Source organism: Leucopleurus acutus (genome assembly GCF_964270905.1).
Source record: "Leucopleurus acutus genome assembly, chromosome: 2".
Taxonomy (NCBI): domain Eukaryota; kingdom Metazoa; phylum Chordata; class Mammalia; order Artiodactyla; family Delphinidae; genus Leucopleurus; species Leucopleurus acutus.
In genome coordinates this window covers 191,733,165-191,753,286 of record NC_139143.1, presented here as the reverse complement: position 1 = coordinate 191,753,286, position 20,122 = coordinate 191,733,165, and the positions used below count along the sequence as shown (strand labels likewise).

The 20,122-nt window shown below is 57.0% G+C and overlaps 1 protein-coding gene across 3 annotated transcripts in view; it reads left to right on the top strand.

Annotated features, from left to right (window-relative positions):
- The window catches only part of PRDM16 (PR/SET domain 16), a gene marked incomplete at both ends in the record, with an annotated part of 319,466 nt that overhangs the window by 153,290 nt on the left and 146,054 nt on the right, over positions 1-20,122 (top strand). For 2 of the 3 annotated variants that reach the window (XM_082834246.1, XM_082834244.1), the window contains one exon: positions 3,907-3,957. In XM_082834246.1, the coding sequence (XP_082690372.1) occupies positions 3,907-3,957 (51 nt within the window). The remainder of the gene's footprint in view (positions 1-3,906; positions 3,958-20,122) is intronic. The other variant, XM_082834245.1, reaches the window with a different exon arrangement.

The window sequence follows — 20,122 nt, the reverse complement described above, 5'->3', positions numbered from 1 at the left end:
CCTCCAGCACCCAGCAGCTCTTTGATCTTTGCCCTGTCGCTGCAGCTCCCGAGCCTCCAGCTCCTACCTGTAAAGCCGGTATGACGATAGCGCTCACCCAGATGCAGCAGCCGTGAGAAGGACGGGGGATCCGCCTTTGGGGGCCCGGACAGCACCCGCCGCCCCCGCTGTCCTCCTGTCACCATGCTGCTACTGTGCCCATCACCGGTCACTGCGGCATTTCTACCAGGGAAAGTGGCTGTCATGGTAGGACTTTGATTTGGTCAGAAAACTTAGCATGAGAATTGTTCCTTAAAAAGCCTGTCTTCCTAGGAAGGGAGGATGCACACGTGAGGCCTTGGGCATTCTTTGCAGGAGCTCAGATGAGCTCGCAACAGGGGTATCCGATGAGCTCTGAGCGGGAGCGCGTTGGGTGCATTTGCGGGCATTTGCGGACGCTGCTTCATTGGGCCTGAAACCCTCCTCAGAGGGCAGGTGATGCAGAGTCCAAAGCAGCTGACCACGGGGCTGGGGAGGCGGCCCAGCCTCCGTCTTGACCTGCCTGCTCAGGCTGTGTCCCCCCGTTTCCCGGAGGGCAGCAGACTGAGGCTCAGAGCCAGGTCGGCACGGGAGGGGGTCCTCTATCAAACCCTAACCCCAGCCCTGTCTTCTGGGACAGCCCTGAGCAGTGACCTGCGCAGACGGCCCTGGCCCGGCCCATGGAGGCTTCTTCGAGCGGAGGGGCCTTGGAATCAGCTTGTAGCCACTTCTAGACGCAGACACACCTACCTCTTTGGGTGGAAAAGGCGACTGCAGCAGTGGACAGAAAGGAGCAGGTTAGAGAGAGGCCTGGGCTCCAAGGACAAGAGGAAGAGGTCGGTAAATGAGAACGTTTGGTGACCCCTTGGACCACAGGCCAGACTTGGGCAGGGGGTGGGGAATTCATTCACTTCTCTCTGGTTTTGGAAGCCGCGAGGTCGGGGCTCTGTCTGGGTTTCCTCCTGTAGGTATGTTTTCAGATCCTTTAATAACAGACTGTTTTGAAGGGAGAGAGCCTTCTGGGATCCGTTTGTGACACCAAGGAGAAAGCCTGGCCCCCTCGGGGGACGCGCCAGAACTCCGGAGCTGTGAGCGTACGGACGTCTGTGTGTGTGTGTCTCCTCTGGGCTGACTTTTTGCAGAACAGAGGCTATTTATTTTAAGAGTCAAAAAAGATGCTTTGAGCAACCCCACTTAGCTCCATCCTGGCACCGAGACCCACGAGAGAAGCAAATGCTCCAGGTCAAACCTCACTTTTCTGGCTAAACTGCCGAATCAAAACACACCTAATACTTCTGCCGGTGCGGAGACGGGCTTGAGAGCAGAGACCGCCGCTGCCAGCAGCCGGCCGGCCAGCGGCGCGTGTGCCGAGGGCCCAACGAGCAAAATAAAGAGGTTTTTCAGCAAAGCGGCGGCCTTGGCGGGGAGAAGGCCGGAGCAGAGGCTCCAGGAGGGGCGCATGGGGTGGGTTTGCACCCGAGGTCGGCAGTGGGCAAAGAGCAGAGGTTGCGGCGGGCACACCTACCAAGGAGGGCCGTTACCTCAGGGCGGGCGTGGAGAAGCTGCCGGAACCCACTCCCCGTCAGGAGGATGCTTCTTTCTTCGGAGTCGTCGGCAGAGGGTTAGGCTTCCTCCGGATGGGGGTGTCGGCCAGGTTGGGCTCAAGGGCCCCAGCTCTCTCTGCATCACTGGATTGGGTGGGGCTCCGTTCTGCTCACCTGTGGTCCTGCAGCTCAACTGCCCACACCCCAGGCCTGTCCAGGGGGAGCCGAGGGGCAGGCTCCGGGGAGCACTGGAGAGATCTCCGTCTGCCTGGTCCCACCCGGCCCCGCCCGGTTCTGTGCTGTGCTTGGTGTGTTGTGCTGGCGTCTTGACCTTCAAGGAAGGTGCGGTTTGAACGTCTGCCTCTCTACCCCTAACCAGAGCTTTGCCGCCAGCACAGGCCTGCAGGCCATGGGCAGGTACAGGTCTCCCAAGGGTGGCTTCTCCAGGTGCCCCCAAATCAATGGCGAGCCTGGCCCATAACCAAGTGCACGGCCCGCATGGCCACGTGATGAGCTGGGCCCGGCTGAGGCCAGCTTGTCACCTTCCTCAGGACAGTCGCCTGGCGGCCAGCACCCTTGCCGGGCTTCGTGACACTTGGGAGGGTCCCTGAGGCCCCTTCTCTGGGAAGAGTCACAGCAGCAGGGTGATGAGAAGTGGCATCGCTGGGTCGTGAGGCTCCAGTTCCTCGACGGCGGGCGTTGGGTAGGGGCCTCCTTTGTCCTTCATGAGGGGACAGGACCCAGGAAGGGGAGTCATTCAGACGGGTGCGCCCCTTCCGTGGTTTTGTCCCGGGCCCTGGAAGCTGCGCGGCTTAGAAAAATTAATACACATTTTATTCTCCCTCTGGTTCAAGCCGCCCCTTCATAAGGGGCATGTTAGTGATCACAGGACTCGGGGCCAGCGCTCAGACCCCAGTTCTGCGTGATGCTGACAAAGGCCTCCGGTGCAGGCGCAGGCCCGGGCAGCCTGCGGCCGGAGGGTGGGCCATCTCCCTCCCCGGGGAGCGCGGTCCCTTCCTGGACACCAAGGCTTTCCTGGGATCCAAGCAGTCAGCCTCTCTCTCCTCCTGTCCTGGCGTCGACCGAGCCTCCAGCCAGCCCTCTAGGCTCCGGCTTTGGGAGTGAAAAGCAGACAGACAAGAGGGGAGCTACACAAGCCCGTCTGCTGGCAGAGCTCAGCCCCCAGGTCTCCCCCAGGCCTGTCCAGCCCGGGCCAGCGGGGACAGAGCAACTAGTGACCTGGTGTCTAGCTGGCTCTCCTGAGGAGACCTCTCCGGTGTCTCCGTGTCCTTCTCTTCTGTCTCATTCTCTGTTTTCACTCCTAGTTGCATTCCAAACCACAATTTCAGAATCTATTAAAAGAAACATAAAATCCCCAATTGGTTAGAATTCTCAACATTTAAAAATATGACTTATTGTTATTACAGCTGAGCCTGGGCAAATCCGCCAGCATTTTGGAACGCAGCATCTCGGTCCCCTGACCTGGCCTGCGTGGGCACCAGCGGGCACTCTCTTCCACACTTGTCATTTGAAAAGGCAATAGTGTCATTTTAAGGGGAGGGGAAATAAACCCCTGGATTTGACCCCATTTCTCTTACTATTTTCCAAATGTTAGTTTCCATCTTGCTTTCTATTCTTATGGAAATGACATTACAAATTTCTGTACGTGTCTGTGCAGGGTGCTTGCGATCCAGAAGGGAAAATCCCAATGATACAGCTAATTTGTCGGTTTGCTTAGCTTAGAAAGCGCTCTGGGACCCATCGCTGAAATGCCACCCCTCTGGAGTGGAACTTGGTGGTTAGGAGGAGATGCCAGCCAGGCAAAATGCTCTTCAGGGCCGAGCCAAGGAGAGTTCCGAGCCAAAGCTGTCCAGTGGAAGAAAGACCCAGAACGACGGGCACTTTTCTCTCCTCTCTGTCCCAAGCCTGTGTCCCATGGGTGGGGGGAGGGCTTCCTGGTGCTGCCACCGCCCACTGCTGGGGCAGGAGCTCACCCCAGGAAACAAGGAGGGAGCCTGTTACACATTTCAGGCATCTCGGTGCCCCCGTTGGACCGTTCCTACTCATACGTGCGGCGGGCAGTAAGGACCCTCCGTTTGGGTCTGTACCCAGTCACTACGGGACCAGGCTGAACTCCACAGGGCAGCTCCACCCCAACAAATCGCTGTGCAACAAACGGTTGGAATAGAGGATCCCGGTTCTCCTGCCTATCTTGAAGAAGCCACCCGCCTTACCCATATTATTTCAGAGCACGCGCGCTCTGCTCGCGCGATGTATAACCCGCCGTAGCTTGAGGACCGCGTTTTGTTGGAAACTAACAACCCCTTTCCAAATTGTTTTGCAGCAGATGCTGACGGACGCAGAGGTGTCGTCCCAGGAGGGCTGCATTCAAAAGGTAGGAGAGCTGGTCTGCGCCTTCTCCCCTCCCGCCCAGTGTCCACCCGAGTACGAGGTTATCTGCGGTCCGGCGTGTGTGCAGAACGCTGATTCCCGAGGGATTAGGACGGACGCTTGTTCTCACTGTGTAGCAGTAGGGGCTCACTTCACGGAACCATCCTAGTTCCGGAGAACCGAGGCAAGCCCCGAACCTGTGGGAATGCTTCAGGCCAGGCTGACGTGTGGAAATTAAATAAATGCAGGTTGTGTTTATGTAACTATCTCCACTGGATACTCACGTGAAAAGAATAGAAAGAGAAAAAACACACAATCGGCTGCAGATTCAGCAAAGCCGCTTGCAGTCCTCAGCCTCCAAAGAGGGCTCGGGCACGGCATCGGATAAGCAAACCACCAAGCGAAGGAAAGCGCCAACGTGGGCATCGTCCCCTGGTGATGGGTAACAGCCGGTTGACAAACCTTAGTTCCAAAAGGTTCAGAGAGTGAACTGGGCCCAGAAAAATACACACGCCTCCAGAGGAAAGCAGACGTCCACAGGCAGGCACGTTCCTGCGTGTGCACACTGCATGTTAGACAGACGGCAGAGGGATGGGATGCAGAAATCACCCCCAAAACCCAGAAGCCGTTCGTCGGGTGGAGTTCAACGTCCATAGAATTCGGGCCATCCATACACACGCACATGCATGTACACACAGAGACACACGTGCACACACATACACCCAAATGCACACACGTGCACACACACCAACACACACACATGGTAGCTGATGCGGTATTTGAGTTTTCCAGTAGGATTACTATAGCCTTCTCTCTCCTGGCATCTTGGCTTCAAAGCACCACCCAGACAAAGCAGAGAGTCCAACTCCTCCTGGTACCCCGACCACGTCAGGAAGCACAGCATGGGCGGCTGGGGCGATGCGTCAGCCAGGGGCTACCCAGCTCCTATCAAGGGCTGTTTTCTTAATGTCAGAATCATGGAGCTGTGCTCACGGGGTGCTGTCACCTCTTCTGGGAGGGTCCAACGCCACCGCTTGAGCGTGCATTCCCGTCATCATGAAAATTCCTTTTTGGGTCTGGAAGTGAAAAGAAAGCAATTTGCTGGTTCTGCCAAACTGTGTAACTTTCTCCCTGCGTCTGGCTGGCTGATTAGAGCCGAGGCCTCGGGGGGGCTGCCGTCTGGGGGGGCCGATCTGTGAGGGATGGGGGCCTGCCCTTCTCACCAGGGTCAACCCCGGAGACGTTGATTTTGGAGAAAACTGTGCAATGGGGGACGTTGTCTGACCCTGTGGTGACCTCGTGAAGGGGTGACCTCTGGCAGCGGTGACCTTCTGGCCTCGTTCGTCTCCATAGCCGTGGTCTGTGTCTGGCCCCGGGGGGACCCTTTTGTCTGAGCAGAGCTGGGACAAGGTGTCCTCTCCCTGTCCCGCTGCCCGGGGGCCTGAGGCCTCTCTTCCTTGAAGGCATCAGCAACCCTTCCCCCTTCCTGCCTCTGGGAATGAACTCGTATTTTCTTAAAGGATAAGGTGGCGAGAGCAGCTGAAGCAGCGTTCCCACATGTCAGAGAATTGTGGTATTTCCACTTCCCACGAGCAGGGACTGCAGTCAGCGCGTCTCTTAACTTCTAGAGAGAACATGGAACAGTCGTCTTTTCCACAAAGAAGCGGCTGACGGGCTGACACCCACCAGGCCGGAGGTTAGAGGTGGGACGGCCTGGGGTCAAGGTTCAAAGCGGAAGGTCAAAAGGTCGGGTCTAATGTTAAGGTCGTGAGGAGGAAAGGATGCCTTTGAACTGGCACATCCTCCGTTCCCTGAGGCAGGGCCAGCTCCTGATTGGCGTTTCCTTTTACAAATGGCAGGGCCGTCAGGCCTTGGCTACCGTGATCCAGACGTCCTTCCAAGAGCTACTCACGGGGTGGGTGCAGGTGCCGTCTGCCCAGGGACCCAGGTCACATTGGTAGATGATCGAAAACTAAGCCTGGTGTCTGGAGCCATCTGGTCACTTCCCAGGGAGGGAGGGAGGGGCTGAGAGAGACTCGGGTGCAAAGGCAGCTGGGGTCCCGCTGCGGGGCGGGAGTTCTGTCATCACAGCGTTCCCTTGACCTTCTTCCCAAATAGACGGTGCAGGTTGCCAGCAGGTGTGTCACTCACAGCTGTGGAGACACATATATGCTTATTACGTAAGAGGACCGCACACGTCTCAGTGTGCTTTGTAAGGACTAATTTAGCGAATCCTTGGTAATGGGACGTGGACCCCACTTATCAGTCCTGTGCTTTAGGATTTTCACGTCTGGCTGAACGGGGCTCTCCCCCTCCAAAGACACACACGTCTGGGGGCCTTAAGAGACACTGGGGCCGCGCTGGACGCTGTGCAGCCTTGGGTTGGTCAGCTGACACCTCTGAGCATCACTTCCTCCATCTTTAGGATTAACTGAATCACACTTCCTGCTCTTTATTGGCGTGCGTTGGTGAAATGTAACTAAGGCTAATTAATTCAATCAGTGGCTTGACACAAGAGATGCAGAAACAGTGATGTTTTGTAGGAAGCGGTGGTTATAAATTCTCAGGATTAAAGAGCCAGGTTGATGAATTGTCTGTGGAATCCACCTGTCAAGAGTTTACAGGGGGGCTTCCCTGGTGGCGCAGTGCTTGAGAGTCCGCCTGCCAAGGCAGGGGACACAGGTTCGTGCCCTGGTCCGGGAAGATCCCACATGCCGCGGAGCGGCTGGGCCCGTGAGCCATGGCCGCTGAGCCTGCGCGTCCGGAGTCTGTGCTCCACAACGGGAGAGGCCACAGCAGTGAGAGGCCCGTGTATCGCCAAAAAAAAAAAAAAAAAAAAAGAGTTTACAGGGGACAGAATCCAGGCCCAGCGAGGCTAGCAGACCCTACTTCTGCGGTGGAGGCGGGATTCGAACCCAGGGTCTATGGTGCAGGGCCGGGCTCGCGTTGGAGTGACAGCGACCGCAGCCTGTGAGCCTGCACCAGGCTTGGCCCCGCCCCTGAGAACCCTCCATCCCCCTCCCCCCAACTCTCCTGTGCCCCTCCTTCCGGTCCCCTCCATCCCCACCCCTGGTGGTCTCCCACCTCCCTCTGGCCTCCTACGTCCCTCTGTCCCCCAGTCTCCCCTGGGTCCCCGTGCAGTGCCACGCATCCGTCTTCATCCCTCCCACCCCCCCCACCCTCCCACCCTCCCCACCTCAGCCCCCCACCCCTTCCCCCATCTCTGCATTCCTGCATCCTCCTGCCGGAGCCCCATCTCCACTGCACAGTGCAGCCCAGAGCTTTCATGCTCCGTGCTGGTGCCCTGGCCGCCCCTCACTAGCCCAGGTGTGCACTTGGGCTGCGCAGGCACTTCCCCCCAGAAGTCACTTTGGCTGCAGGTCGGGCTGGTCGCCTTTTCTAGCCTCTGGCCGGGACCTCTGGGACTGCTGCTGCTGCTGACTCTCTTTAGTCTCTGTTTACTTAGAGGGAAAGCCCGGGGCTCCTGGAGAGCAAACATCTGCAGGAGATAATCTAGCGCGTTGTCCATCCATCACTCAGGTCGCCTGGCTCCCTGGAGAGCCCGCCAGAGCCCGTAATAAAAAGGCCGGGCAAAGAGGCTTTGGGGACGAATAAAGAGCGGTGTTAAGGGCCCGCTGAAAATGGATGGAAGACATTATTAAGACTCAATGGCCGTCTTATCAAAATCCAATAGGATAGACATTTGGCAAAAGGCTTAAATTTATTCTTTGACTTTCTGGAGGGCTTGATTTTATCCGTTAACAAGAGTGTGGTCCACCCGGGGAGATGGTATCAGCTGGAAGAATTTTGATTCAATCTCTCTGGTGATATGAAAGGGGGAAGCACCAGGCCCCCAACAGCCGTCCCATTGTCTCGCTTTATCTTGTTTTCTTTGACGGTCTTGAAAAGGAAGGACATGTTAATACAGTACAACCAGGAGAAAATGAAGAGGGAAGTGACCTTTGCTTCTCTGCCCACGCGGCCTCCGCCCCTCCAAAATAAATAAATGAATCAAGAATTCGCATCAGTGGGGCTGGGACCAGACTGGGAAAGGTGCGTCTTCCGAAGCATCCCAGATTGTGGCCACCCCAGCCAGCGCTCCGGGCCAGGGACGGGGAGCCCGAGGCTTTGAAGGAGAGTCAAAAATAAGCTGAGCTAATAAAGCCCTACTGCTGGCGAGGGACCATGATAGGTCCATAAATCTCTCTCTGCTGTTCCGTACAAAATGCTACAGGTCATAAAAGTCATCCGATAGCCCAACCTGGCACTGTCCAAATAGGGTGATTGATTGATAATTATGATAATTCGTGAAATGATTATTTGGATGTGAGAACCTCGGCCTGTCCCACTGGGCTGTTATGCGTGCGTGTTTTATATAGCCTGGCCAGGGCGAAATGCCTCTGGTAGTGGGCGCCCCAGGACTCCCGGCTCCTTCCCCAGGGACCTGAAGGCTAATAAAGGATGACCGGGAGCCAGGAAACCCGGGAAGGTGGGAGTGGAGATGGACAGGCAGCTGCTAAGTGTCTTTTGTGCAGCAATTAGTTGAGAAGATCACACACCCCAGGTCTCGGGGAGGCTGCGACCAGGCTGTGCCTTGGGGGTTTCGAGCCAGGCATTTGCGATCAGTGTCACTTCATGTGGTTTATTTCCTTTGCGTTGTTTTTCCCCTGGAGGAAGCAGAGGTATTTTCCAGGCGGCTGGAGGGTGAGGAAGGCTGGTGGGGAAGGAAAGATTGTGACTGGAACAGAGACGGGGAGGGCTTCCCTGGTGGCGCAGTGGTTGAGAGTCCGCCTGCCGATGCAGGGGACACGGGTTCGTGCCCCAGTCCGGGAGGATCCCACATGCCGCGGAGTGGCTGGGCCCGTGAGCCATGGCCGCTGAGCCTGCGCGTCCGGAGCCTGTGCTCCGCAATGGGAGAGGCCGCAACAGTGAGAGGCCCTCGTACCACAAAAAAAAAAAAAAAAAAAGAGATGGGGAGACGCTCCAGCCCCGAGACCCCAGGACTAGGGCCAGTGAGCACGCGTCGCGGTCGGCCGGTCTCACTGGGACCAGAACAAGGTTGATTGTCCCTGTTATGCTTTGCCTGTGCCGGCGAGGTTAGTTTTAGAAATCCTTTTCTTTTCCTCTTTACCCCCCATCCAGCAACGCTCAGGAGCCACCCAGGTGCTATGATTCAATTGCAGTTTACCTACAACGCGCTTGATTCCTGAAAAAAATCACAGCAGAGTCCCAAGCCCTAAGAGGCCCGGGCTCACAATTAATAATTTGCATGTGGGATCGGTTATGTCTTTATGAAATCAAAGTGTGCTTAGCTGCCACGGAGACAGCTCCAAGTTGATTTTGATAATCTCGGGCTGGATAGACTTGCTTCGTTCCGGTAAGCCCCGGACAAAGGCTGGACAGTGGCTGAAAGCCCTGCGGAGACATGCTTCCCTTTCCTTTGTTCGGGGTTGCTGATAAAAGAACCAGGAGTCCATTAATTCAGTGAATGAACATATAGTAAAGTCAGTCCCCTCTTGAGAACAATAATGTTGAGGTCAGCTTCGGTTGCCATGGAAACTAAGTAGCGTCGGTTGCCATGGAAACTAAGTACTCCTAAGAAGTTTGCATCCTTGACTTTGCTGAATCAAAGGCTGCGGGTGGAGAAGTGTAACGGGGCCAAGACGCAGAAAGTCGGAAAGCCCCGCCTCCGCCGGTCCCCTTCCTGCAGCAGCTCTGGGCTGGTGGCCTTGGGGACCCTCAGCCGCTGGGGACCAGCCCCGCGTCTAGCTCTTGCCCCTCCCCCTGCCCCTCCCAGAGGCCTCATTTTTTCACAACTGTAGACGCTTATCTGAAGAGGCCCTTAGGCGTGACCCTGGTGGTTCGGGTGCCGGCAGAAAATCCAGCTTGAGGGAGGGGCCACAGCCTGGAAGCCCTGGCCGCCTCCACATCAGCCGTCCCGGGTGGACTCTGCCCTCACGCCACCTCGCAGCACCTGAACTTGCCCTCTGGGGGGCCGTGGCGCTGTGGCCCCCTCCCAGGCAGATAAGGGTGATTAATGGGCCAACAGCAGTAGGGTGTCGAGGGCGAGTCGCAGGCAGCTCCAGGCTGGATTTGCATTTTGTTCCCCCAGCAACTGAGCTGAGTTTACCACCCCCAGCCCAACCTAAGGGCCCCTGAAGTCAGCCTAAACCATCAGATTAAGCTGGGGAGAGATGCAGGTAATTAATTTCCTCCACAGTAATTTATTACCTGCTGCAGACCTGCGTGTCTGAGGAAGGCCTCGTCTTAGCTGGACGGGGTGGGGCAGGGGCTCAGAGCAGGCAGAGGGGGGCACGTTGTTCAGACGGACCCACCCAACCCTGAGAACCTCTCCTGGGGGGTGGGAGAAATAAGAGGTGAATTTTCCCTCATTTTTTGCTGCTGAGAAAGCAATGAACTGGGTTTTCTTTCTCATACTGAAGCATCCCTCGTGAAACCTTCTGAAAGGCTTCTGGACTGCAGCTCGGGGTGGAGGTCCTGCAGGACGGAGGTGGGTGTGAGGGGGGCCAGAGCCCGGCCAGCGGGACCCCCCTCCTTGGGGTCCAGCAGCAGCTCCTGGCAGGGCGCATGGGGAGCAGGTGACATCTCTGTGGTCAGGCCCTTCCCCCACCCTGCTGACACTTTCTGCCCAAACCTCAAGCAAGGGCAGACAACATCACTGATTTCAAAGGACAGATTCAGAACTTGAAAACGTACATTACGCGGAAAGTAGACAAAGGACCCTTTCCTTCTCACTGGAGACCCGGGTTGGGAGGCCATGCTGGGTCCGTCGCCTCCGCCCTGCCCACCCCTGGTGCTCTGAACCTGGCTCTGCCCTGGATGGGGTGGCTCTAGGCCCTGAACTTGAACTTCTGCATTTCTGTTTCCTCCCCTGCGAACGGGGAAATGATGATCCAGAACCCTGCATGGCCTGGGCAGCAGGAGGATAGTGATAAATCGGGCACAGCTCTGGTCGCCAGGCCAGCTGGATGGACCTTGGGGCCTGTGGCCACTGTTACTGCTATTGTTACTGGTGTGGGACAAGGGGGCCCACGTGGCCCTGGGTGGCCCTGGCCAGGGGACCAGCGGGCCGGGCCCTACACCACCTGCAGCGGGTCAGAGGTTACAGGCGTCGTGCCTGCCTCGCTCTCCTGGAAACCACAGCAGCACCTTGGGGTGTCCAGGCGGCCCTCGCAGGACGGCGCTGGGGAAGGTGGCGGGGAGAGGTGGCCTCCGCCGGCAGCAGGTGATGAAGAGGATTTACTGTCTCCATTACCGGCTTTCTAGGAGCCAGATGGTGGCGTCAATAAACTCTGTCACCTTCAGGTGGGGCAATGGTGAGTTAATTAAATTGTGCCGCACTATTAAGAGAGAAAAATATATCAGCTTGAGGCCTCCTCAGCGCCTTCCGCTTTGAAAGTAGACACGAGCTTCCTCGGCAGGCATTGCTGGCTCGTGGGCGCGTCCTCTGCCTGCGGCACAGGGAAAGCCACACGGCTCACCTTTGCTCCACAAAACCTGCCATCGGGTCATCAGTGCGATTATTATCGTTCTGAGTGTAAGGCTGACTTCTGGTTTTACACACACGCAGTGTCAAGGTGGCCTGTCCCTCTCCAGGGTAAAAGGCGGCAGCGGGCGGGTGCTGTGGGCCCTCAGGGCCCCTCCCACGGCCGGTCAGTTTGAGCTGTGTGTCACTTCTCTCTCAGGGTGCAGGCGGGACATCCAGGCCTCCGGAGAGAGCCGGCTTCCTGAGGTCCCCTCGTGCCTCTGATGGCCACCCATGAAGGTCTAGGGGGGCCATGGGCACGTGGTCTCCAGGCAGGGCCCTGGGCGGCCCCAGTCCCAAGAGTGGGGAACAGAACCTTCCACTGCTTCTCTCGGCCCAGGCCTGAGCTAGAGCGGGGAGGGCCTCATCCTCCCGGCGTCTGGGGGTCTCCGAGGCCGGCCTGGCAGGTGGAACCTCTTGGGGAAGGCTGTGTCCTCCCCAGCCCGCCTGAGAAGCTGCCTGCTGTCCCGACAGGCACCTGCCCCGGGCTCGGGGCCGCGGAAGGTCTACCCGCCTCTCAGCTCACCTCTGCTCATGACTTCCCTGAGATGGGAGGTGGCTCCCTGCATGTGTGTACAACAGGTGTGTGTAGCACAGATGGGTGCGTGGGGGTAGGGTCCCGTGGGGCCTGTCCGAGCCTGGCCCTGAGCCCCCAGCCTCTGCCCCAGCTCCCAAGGCAGCTTCTGGGTCATGTCGCTGCGGGCTGACTGTGCCTTGTACTGATGCAGGGGAGGCAGGGGGAGTGGGTGTTGGGGAGGAAGGACAGCAGACGGTGGGTGGGCTTGTGGGGAAGTGGAATTGGGCCTCTCTTGCCCCCAACGAGGCTGTCCCCTCCTGAACACAAGCCCCGGGAGCCGGGCGCTGCTGCTGTTCTTACCGCCGTCGTGGTCAGTGTTGTCATTACAGAAAGCCTGCCAGGCTCTATATACACATCGGCTCATTTACCCCCACCACCCCCAGGCACTATTATTCCCACTTTACTGCATAGAAAATTAAGGAACAGACGGTTTATCAGTTGCCTAAGACCACACGATTCAGTGGGGAGGCCAGGAATTTTCCAGGGCCAGCCACAAGACTCCAAAGCAAGTGTCCCTAAGTCTCATGTTGTACTGTGTATTGCCCTCCAGACCCTTCAAGAATTGGGGTAAATACGATTGAACAATAAATACGATTGAACTCAGAGAAAAGCAAGAGGGGGTTGGGCTGGAGTAATTGAAGCTGGTGTAATAGCAGTCAGCTATTACACAATGACGCTGTGTAACAAACCACCCCAAACCCTTAACATTTAAAACAACACTTATTGACCTTCACCTGTCTGCAAGTTGGCTGATCTAGTCTGGGCTCGGCTGGGCTTGGTTCCAAACTGATGGTTGGGTCCAGTTTCTTCCTTATCCAGTGCGGTACATGGGCAGTGTTGTTCTGGTGGTGACGGCAGGAGAGGAGGGGGAGGTGACACACATAATCGTCATTGCCCTTAGGCCACAGAAAGACACGGAGGAACTTTAAATACGTATTATTAAGTGAAAGAAGCCAGTCTGGAAAGGCTACACTTTCTATGATTCCAACTCTATGAAATTCTGGAAAAGGCAAAACTATGGAGACAGTAAAAAGATCGTGGTTGCCTGGAGTTGGGGGGTGGTGGTGAATGTGGGAGCACAGAGGATTTTTAGGGCAGAGAAACTACCCTGTAAGATACTGTACTGGTGGGTACATGTTATCATATATTTATCCAGACCTGTGAATACACAACACCAAGAGTGAACCCTAGCGTCAATCAGGGGCTTTAAAGACGATGTGTCACTATTGGCTCATCAACTGTAACAAGTGGCCACACTAATACAAGATGATAATAACAGGGGAAGCTGTTGGCGGGGGAGACGGCGGGGGGGTACATGGGAACTCTCTATACTTTCCACTCATTTTCCTATAAACCCAAAACTGCTCTAAAAAATGAGGGCTGTTACTTCTTTAAAAAAAGGATTTTCAGAAAGTGGCATATTACACACACACACACATCTTTCATAAAATATATGCTCACGTTTAAGGACATACGTAATATGAAAAGGCTGGAAGGTAATATACAAAAATACTGTCGTTCTTTGCGGTGATATAATGGGTGATTTTTTAAAATTAATATCTATATGGGGTATTTTAGTTATTAAATATGTTAAGTCGCATGAAGTGCTTATACAGTTCCTGTCCCATAGCAACACTGTAAGTGGCAAAGGACTTAACACTGAGGTGACCATGGTCAGTCCGCAGGGAGCATTCCCATTAGTTAGATTATAAACTCCTGGTAGTCCAGGGTTCCCTCCCGGGCCTTCGTGTGGGCTCCCTCAGTGCTGTTCAGCCACGTGTCTGACTGTGCCTTCTGGGACCGAGGTAGGATGGACCTTCTGCCTGCCCTGCGGTTGGATGAGCTGTCAGGCCAATGGCTGTGAGAGATGCAGGTCACTTCTAGCTCAGTGGCCAGTGGCTAGCATGATACCCTCCAGCGCTCTGTGCCCTCGGAAACTGTAGCCAGAAGGATAGATCCTGAGGTGACTAAGCAGAGCCACCCTGTGAATTCGCCAGGCATGCAGCAGAAAGGCAGCTTTTGCCAGGCCTCTGCGTTTTGGAGACTGTTTGTTATTGGGGCATAACCTCACTCACCCTGACTGATTCGTTTAGGGAATCCCTGGTGCTTTGTCTCATTCTGCATCATCTCAAACCCCGTTCATTCATTCACTCACTCACTCACTCACCCCTTCAACAAATACTTACCAAGCACCTACTGTGTGCAGGACGCTGTCCCAGGTGCTGGAGACACCAGGCCGAGTTCCACCAGGTCTCTGCCCTCACGGCTCACGTTCTGAGACCCATCACCTGCGCAGATGGTTTGCCACAGCCTTTGTTCTCGGCGCCCCTGGTCCCCTGGTGACGCCCAGCTGCAATGTCCCAGGTCAGACACTCCTCCTAGTGGTGGGCAAGCTTCCAAGAGCTCCTTGTGCTGTCTGCTCTGTGCATTTTGGGTAGAAATGCCCCCATCTTGTCACATGGCCTTGGCCCTATCCCTGTAGGTTGGCGCTTCTAAGCAGTCTTATTTCTGGGCAATTCTCCTTTGTGTTCTCTAGTATAGAAGGGGGAGAATTGTGAGGATAACAAATTGACTCACGCCAGAAGGAGCGGGACTCTTAATCTAACAGATTGGCGTGAGGGTATCATTTTCTCACTTAATCTTCCCTTCTTTGAGTGATCTCTCCTTCAGCACTGGCTCTCCGTTTGCTGACGGGATGCATCATCTCCATCTGAGGCCACTCCCATCAGCCGGGGCTGTGCTGGCGAACGGTTTCTTCTTACCCAGTTAGCAAGATGTTTCTCCAGTATAGTGTTGATAAATTAAGTCATAAAAAGCAAGACTTATTATTTTCTGTTGGAACCTTGCCTCTGTTATTTCTGAGCAATGGCCAGGATTCAGAGTATTAGCCACAGAAATGTGTGTGTTGCCGGGGATGGAAAATTATCGCATAAAAAGAGTCTGACGTGCTGTTCATCATAGATCAGCTGAGAGTAAGGAGAGGTATTCAAAGACAAAAATGAATAATAAAAATCTGCTTCTCCAGACTCGCGCTGGGTGCCAAGGGGACGGGCCAGGCTTGCGGGTCTCAGTGTCACCGGGGATGTCCCGTGTGCCGCGGCCAGGCCAGCGCTTGCTTCTTGCCACTCAGACCCGAGGCTCTGGGTTACCAAGGCCCCGAAAGGGCAGATAATTATCGGAAGGGAATCTGAAGCATGGGCACCCTGGAGAGCTACAAAAATAAAATGAGGAGGAGGAATTTTGAATAGATTTCCTCCCTTTGTATTTCTGTTTTGGGCGAGAAATGTAGAGGTACAATAAAAGGGAACTGGCAAGGTAGAGGAAAACTTCAAATTAGCCCTCAGAAAGGTCTGGACCAGTGGGCACACTGGGAGCCGGAGGACATCTTCGTCCCGAGTCGCCCGCATGCAGCCCCTGAGAGGTAGAACCGGCCCCAGGGGAGGGCTGTCTCTTGCGAAGCTCACCCAGGAGGAGGGTCTGGGTGGGCGCTGACCGGCAGATCCCAGGACAGGGCTTAATGCCAGGTTCTCAGCAGGCGAGGCACAGCGACTGTGTCTCCTGTGAGCAAAGTCAGGCCACGTTGGGGCCAGGACCCGGGGAGACAGAGGCCACATCTGCGTGCTTGCTGCAGCGTCCCTGAACCTGGCAGAGGTGACGAGCTCCGGTCACATCTGCAGAGTGCGGGGCCCTCGTGGCAGCCCGTGAGGCAGCTGCTCGTCTTCCTGGGGTTCAGACAGGCAAATCCCCCCGAAGGCCACGCAGACAGTAGGCGGCACACTTGCTCCCACTGAAAGCCCGGGGGGACCCAGCGAGGCATCGTGCAGGACGGCCCGCCGCTCACCCTCTGGGCCGTCCCTGGTGTCTGATAGGAAAGCGTGTGTCTCCGGAGCCAGGCACCAAGGGCAGGTCCTCGCCTGGGCCAGCTCCCGCTGCCTCTCCTGGATGGATTCATCACTGTGCTGCCGCGTCCTGTCTTCCTTCCCCTTAGCACGGCAGATGCTACGCGTGTGTCCCTCACCCCAGCTTCCTTATTAAACACCCGTGATTCTCCTTTCATAATCGCCTTTTGACCCCAAAGTGTCACTGTAATACTCCTCAAAGCCCTCACCCCTCTCTGGGCCCATGGTTTCCCAACACGACAATCATTTGCCTCCTTGGGGGCCCCCAGGACGTGGTAGGAGGGGAACTTTGTGTCTCCTGGCCCCCTTTCTGCATCCTTACGCTCGGGGGTCGGGGTACAGCCTTTGCCTTGGGAGCCCAATTGAGTGCCCTGTGCTGCCACGGGGAGCGCTTCCTGAACTGCCCCGATTCCTGTGCTTCTGGGGACCAGGCCCCCAAACACAGCTTCAGAGGCAGTGGGGACCTTGCTCAGCCTGGCCCGACTTGCAGCCCACACGAAGGGCTGTCCACAGCACTTTCTGGGGCCCGGGGGGATTTGGTGGTGGCAAGAACCTCTTGGAAGGCAAAAGACTGTCAGAGGACTTCGCTGTCTTCTCAGGACCTCAATTTCCTCTCCTGTAAAATGGGGATGATCATAGTTCCTGCTCCAAAGTTGTGTTTAGCGATTACATGAGTTACTGTGTGCAAAGCACACTTAAAGTAGCACGTGGCACAAGTGTAGGGCTCAGAGTGAGACCGAGGAGATGGTGATGACGATGATGGTGAGGGTGGTGACCATGGTGATGGAGATGTTGGTGATGATGGTGATGGTGATGTTGATAATGATGGCGATGATGAACCCCTGAGGTCCCACCAGACACCATCATTCCACGAGGGAACCAAAGAGCCAGGAGAAGATGTCCACAAAGGGAACCAGACCACAGGACTTCCTGTACTGGCTCCACCATCGTGGGCGTGACCTGGGACAAGTCACTTAACCTCTCGGGGCCTTGGTTTCCGACCTGGCAACTCAGGGCAGACATTCTGTGCCCAGCTCCAGTGCCTGGTCTGGGAGAACCCTGGAGATAAGGCTCGGAGCAGCGTGGTGGCTGGTCCCTCGCAAACAGGAGGCAGCCCTGGAAGAAAAAAACAACAGGAAGCGACGGAAAGAAAACTCGTAAATGCCCCTCACACGCTGGCCCTCCGAGGTGACCTCTCACCCAGAGAAGAAGGCCTTGGGGAGTTAATAAGAAATACAGGACTTCCTGTGAGATAGCAAGTGAATTGTGAGCTGCGAATTACTTTCTTCCTTTGAAAAATGATGTAGTCGGGTCAAAATATTTTTGCGTCTCAAACACTTGAGTTCCTTTGTCCTCGGGGCTGACATGACTCGGTTTCCATGCAGCTTCACAATGCGTGGAAACATCTTTTAACTGCCAGACGGCCCTTCTGATAAGCCGCCAATTCATAATGTGCCTTTGGAAAGCGGACGGGTGAGAAAGCAGAGGCCTTTGGAAAGACTATTTACACAGCAGCGAAAGGCCCTGTCCCGCCCTCTGGTAAACAGGGCCGGGAGCGCCGGGTATTGAGTGCCTGCTGGGCGGGGACGGGGCACAGGACAGTGCCCGCCCACCCACACTCTGCGCCCAGCCGGGCCCTCGGGGCTGGGGGGGACCTGCCCGGGGCCGTCCTGGAGCCAGATTCCCAGGTGACCTGCCTGCCTCTGCGGGTGACAGACACACTGAGGCTGGAGCTGTGCCGGTCTGGCTGGCCTGGTGGTCGAGGCAGAGTCCGGGAGCGCTGGCGTTGCCTTCACAGCCCCCCTGGCCCCAACTCAGAAGTGTCCCCGTGGCGCGGGTTTGCTCAGCTGACGGTGGGCCTGGGCCGCGGCCTGCTTGGCTTCTTGGTCAAAGGGAGCGTGTCATGCTGCCGTTCTGGGCCACAAGGCGGCAGGATGGCAAGGGACGGTGCTGTCCACCCCTCTGTCCCCTTTCCTTCCCAAGCCACCCACCGTGCTGCCCAGAGCTGAACCAAAGGCTCTGTGCGGGTTGTGTTCCGGGAAAGAGAGAACTACGTGAGCTTGGGCACCTGCTACAGAAGGCTGGCTGTGGGACCAGCACTCTTGATCAACTAGAACCCGTTCTGCAGACGAGGAAACGAGGCCCAGAGAGGGTCAGTAACCTGTGCAGTGTCACACAGCTGAGAGGTTAGAGCCAGGGCCTGAGCTCAGGTCGTCTGGCTCTGTGCTCTTAGCAGTGTGATGTGCCCCGCCTTGACAGACAAGGGTCTGTTTGCACCATCAGTGTGCATGGCCGACCTGGGGCGGGGGTGGGGCAGTCCCTGGACCCTGAAGACCCAGGACTCCCTCTGTCAGCACTTGGGAACCCAGGGTAGGGGTTCAGCACCCGTCTGTGGATTGATGGAGCCCATTGAGGCAGAGCCAGAAGGAGCCTGTCTTGCAAGGCCCTGACGGGGCCATAGAGGTGACACAGACCCCAAAGTCTGCGTTGGGGCCTCCCCATTGCCCCCACCAGCCTCTACTCCCTCACAGCTGCCCCGGCTGCCCTGTCCCCAAAACTGGATGATAATGTCGGGGGGCTGGCCTCCCTGACAAGGGGTCGTGAGGAAGAGGAGAGCTTGCAGAGCACCCACAGAGACAAGCCCCCAGCCTTCACGAGTGCTCGTTGCAGGGAAGCCCTGAAGCGATCACGATGACAGCAGTAATAATAATAATAACAACAGACAATAGGAGTGCAGGCCGCGCTCGGTCCTCAGTCCACGGCAGCTCAGAGTCTGTCCACACCCTCCGAGTTGCTGCCGGGTGTGGAAAGGGCTCGAAGCTGGCTGCGCTCCTTGAAAACAGACCACTGTCCCAGCGGAGCCTGCCTGCCCACGGGCGGGAGAGTCTGTCTGTGGCGGGAATGCTCCTGGGCCAGGGGCCCTGCCCGCACAGCGGCTCCTCTGGGCGCCGCCTCTGCTCCAGTGCTGTCAGCACACGCTCAACTGTCCCCTTGGAGCCTGGCCACGCTCTGCCCCCAGGTGTGTCCCCCGTGCTCCCCCGGGTGTGTCGCCGGCCCCGGAGCCGCTTCTGCCTGGGTTTCAGTTGCGTCGAAGGCCCAGGGATGGAAGGCCATTCTGAGAATGTGGTTGGTTGACCCTGACCGGCGTGACGATCCCATTGCCCCGAGGCCCGGTCTCCCCTCTCACCAGGCTTTGTTGCAGCCTTACCGCAGGTGTGGGAAAATGAGGCCCAGCCCAGAATTCCGGGACAATCCCAAACATGTAGGGATCGCTGCTCTCCTGCGGGGCACCTGTCAGGTGGCGGGAAAGCTGCCCCGCCGTCCCGCTACAGGCTTAGAGCAAGGCCGCTGCTGGCCACGGGGCCTCTGTCCCCTGGGCCTGAGGGCCGGCGCCGCCTCACCTGGCTTCCGCCAATGGAACCCCCCCAAAATCCAGCCAGAGCACCAACAGCAGTGGGTCCCCACCTTGTGTCCTGCCACGGCTCCCCCCGGGTGCAGCAGCCGTTTCCCTGGCAAACCTCTTGCTTCGCTCCGCAGAGAGCCTGCCTGGGCAAGACTGATATCGAGGGAAACAGCTCCTTAAATAGTTGACGTAAGAAACGCGGAGAAGTCTTCAACAGCCTTTGGAAGAGCAACCGGCGGTCAGATGGCAGAGCCTGGTGGGACCTCAAGTCAGCATCCGTCCGTTCATTCACTGGCTCAGGGGACCCATCTGGCAGAGCCTCCTCTGCACCGGCACTGTCCCCGGCATTGTCCCCGGCACTGTCCCCGGCACTGCCCCCGGCACTGTCCCCGGCACTGTCCCCGGCACACAGCTTCACCCACAGGACGGGTAAGCCCGCTCTGCAGACCAGGCTTCTGGGCACACGGTGGTGAGACTTTGCCCAAAGTTCCCACGTGGCCATCTAGCACGTGGCCCCCGTCCCCACGGCCCCTCAGCTGTTCCCGCTGCACACGTTTATCGAGGACGTGCTGCACGCGGGGCTAGAGCTGGGCTCTGAGCCCGCAGCTGTGATTGTCAGGCCCCTGCCCGTGGAGCCCTGTCCCGTCTGTCTCGTTCTGCTCGGGGTGTTCTAACAAAAGTACCACAGACCTGGCTGGGCGTCCCGGGCACTGGTGAATCAAGGCATGCTCCGAGGGGAGGGGG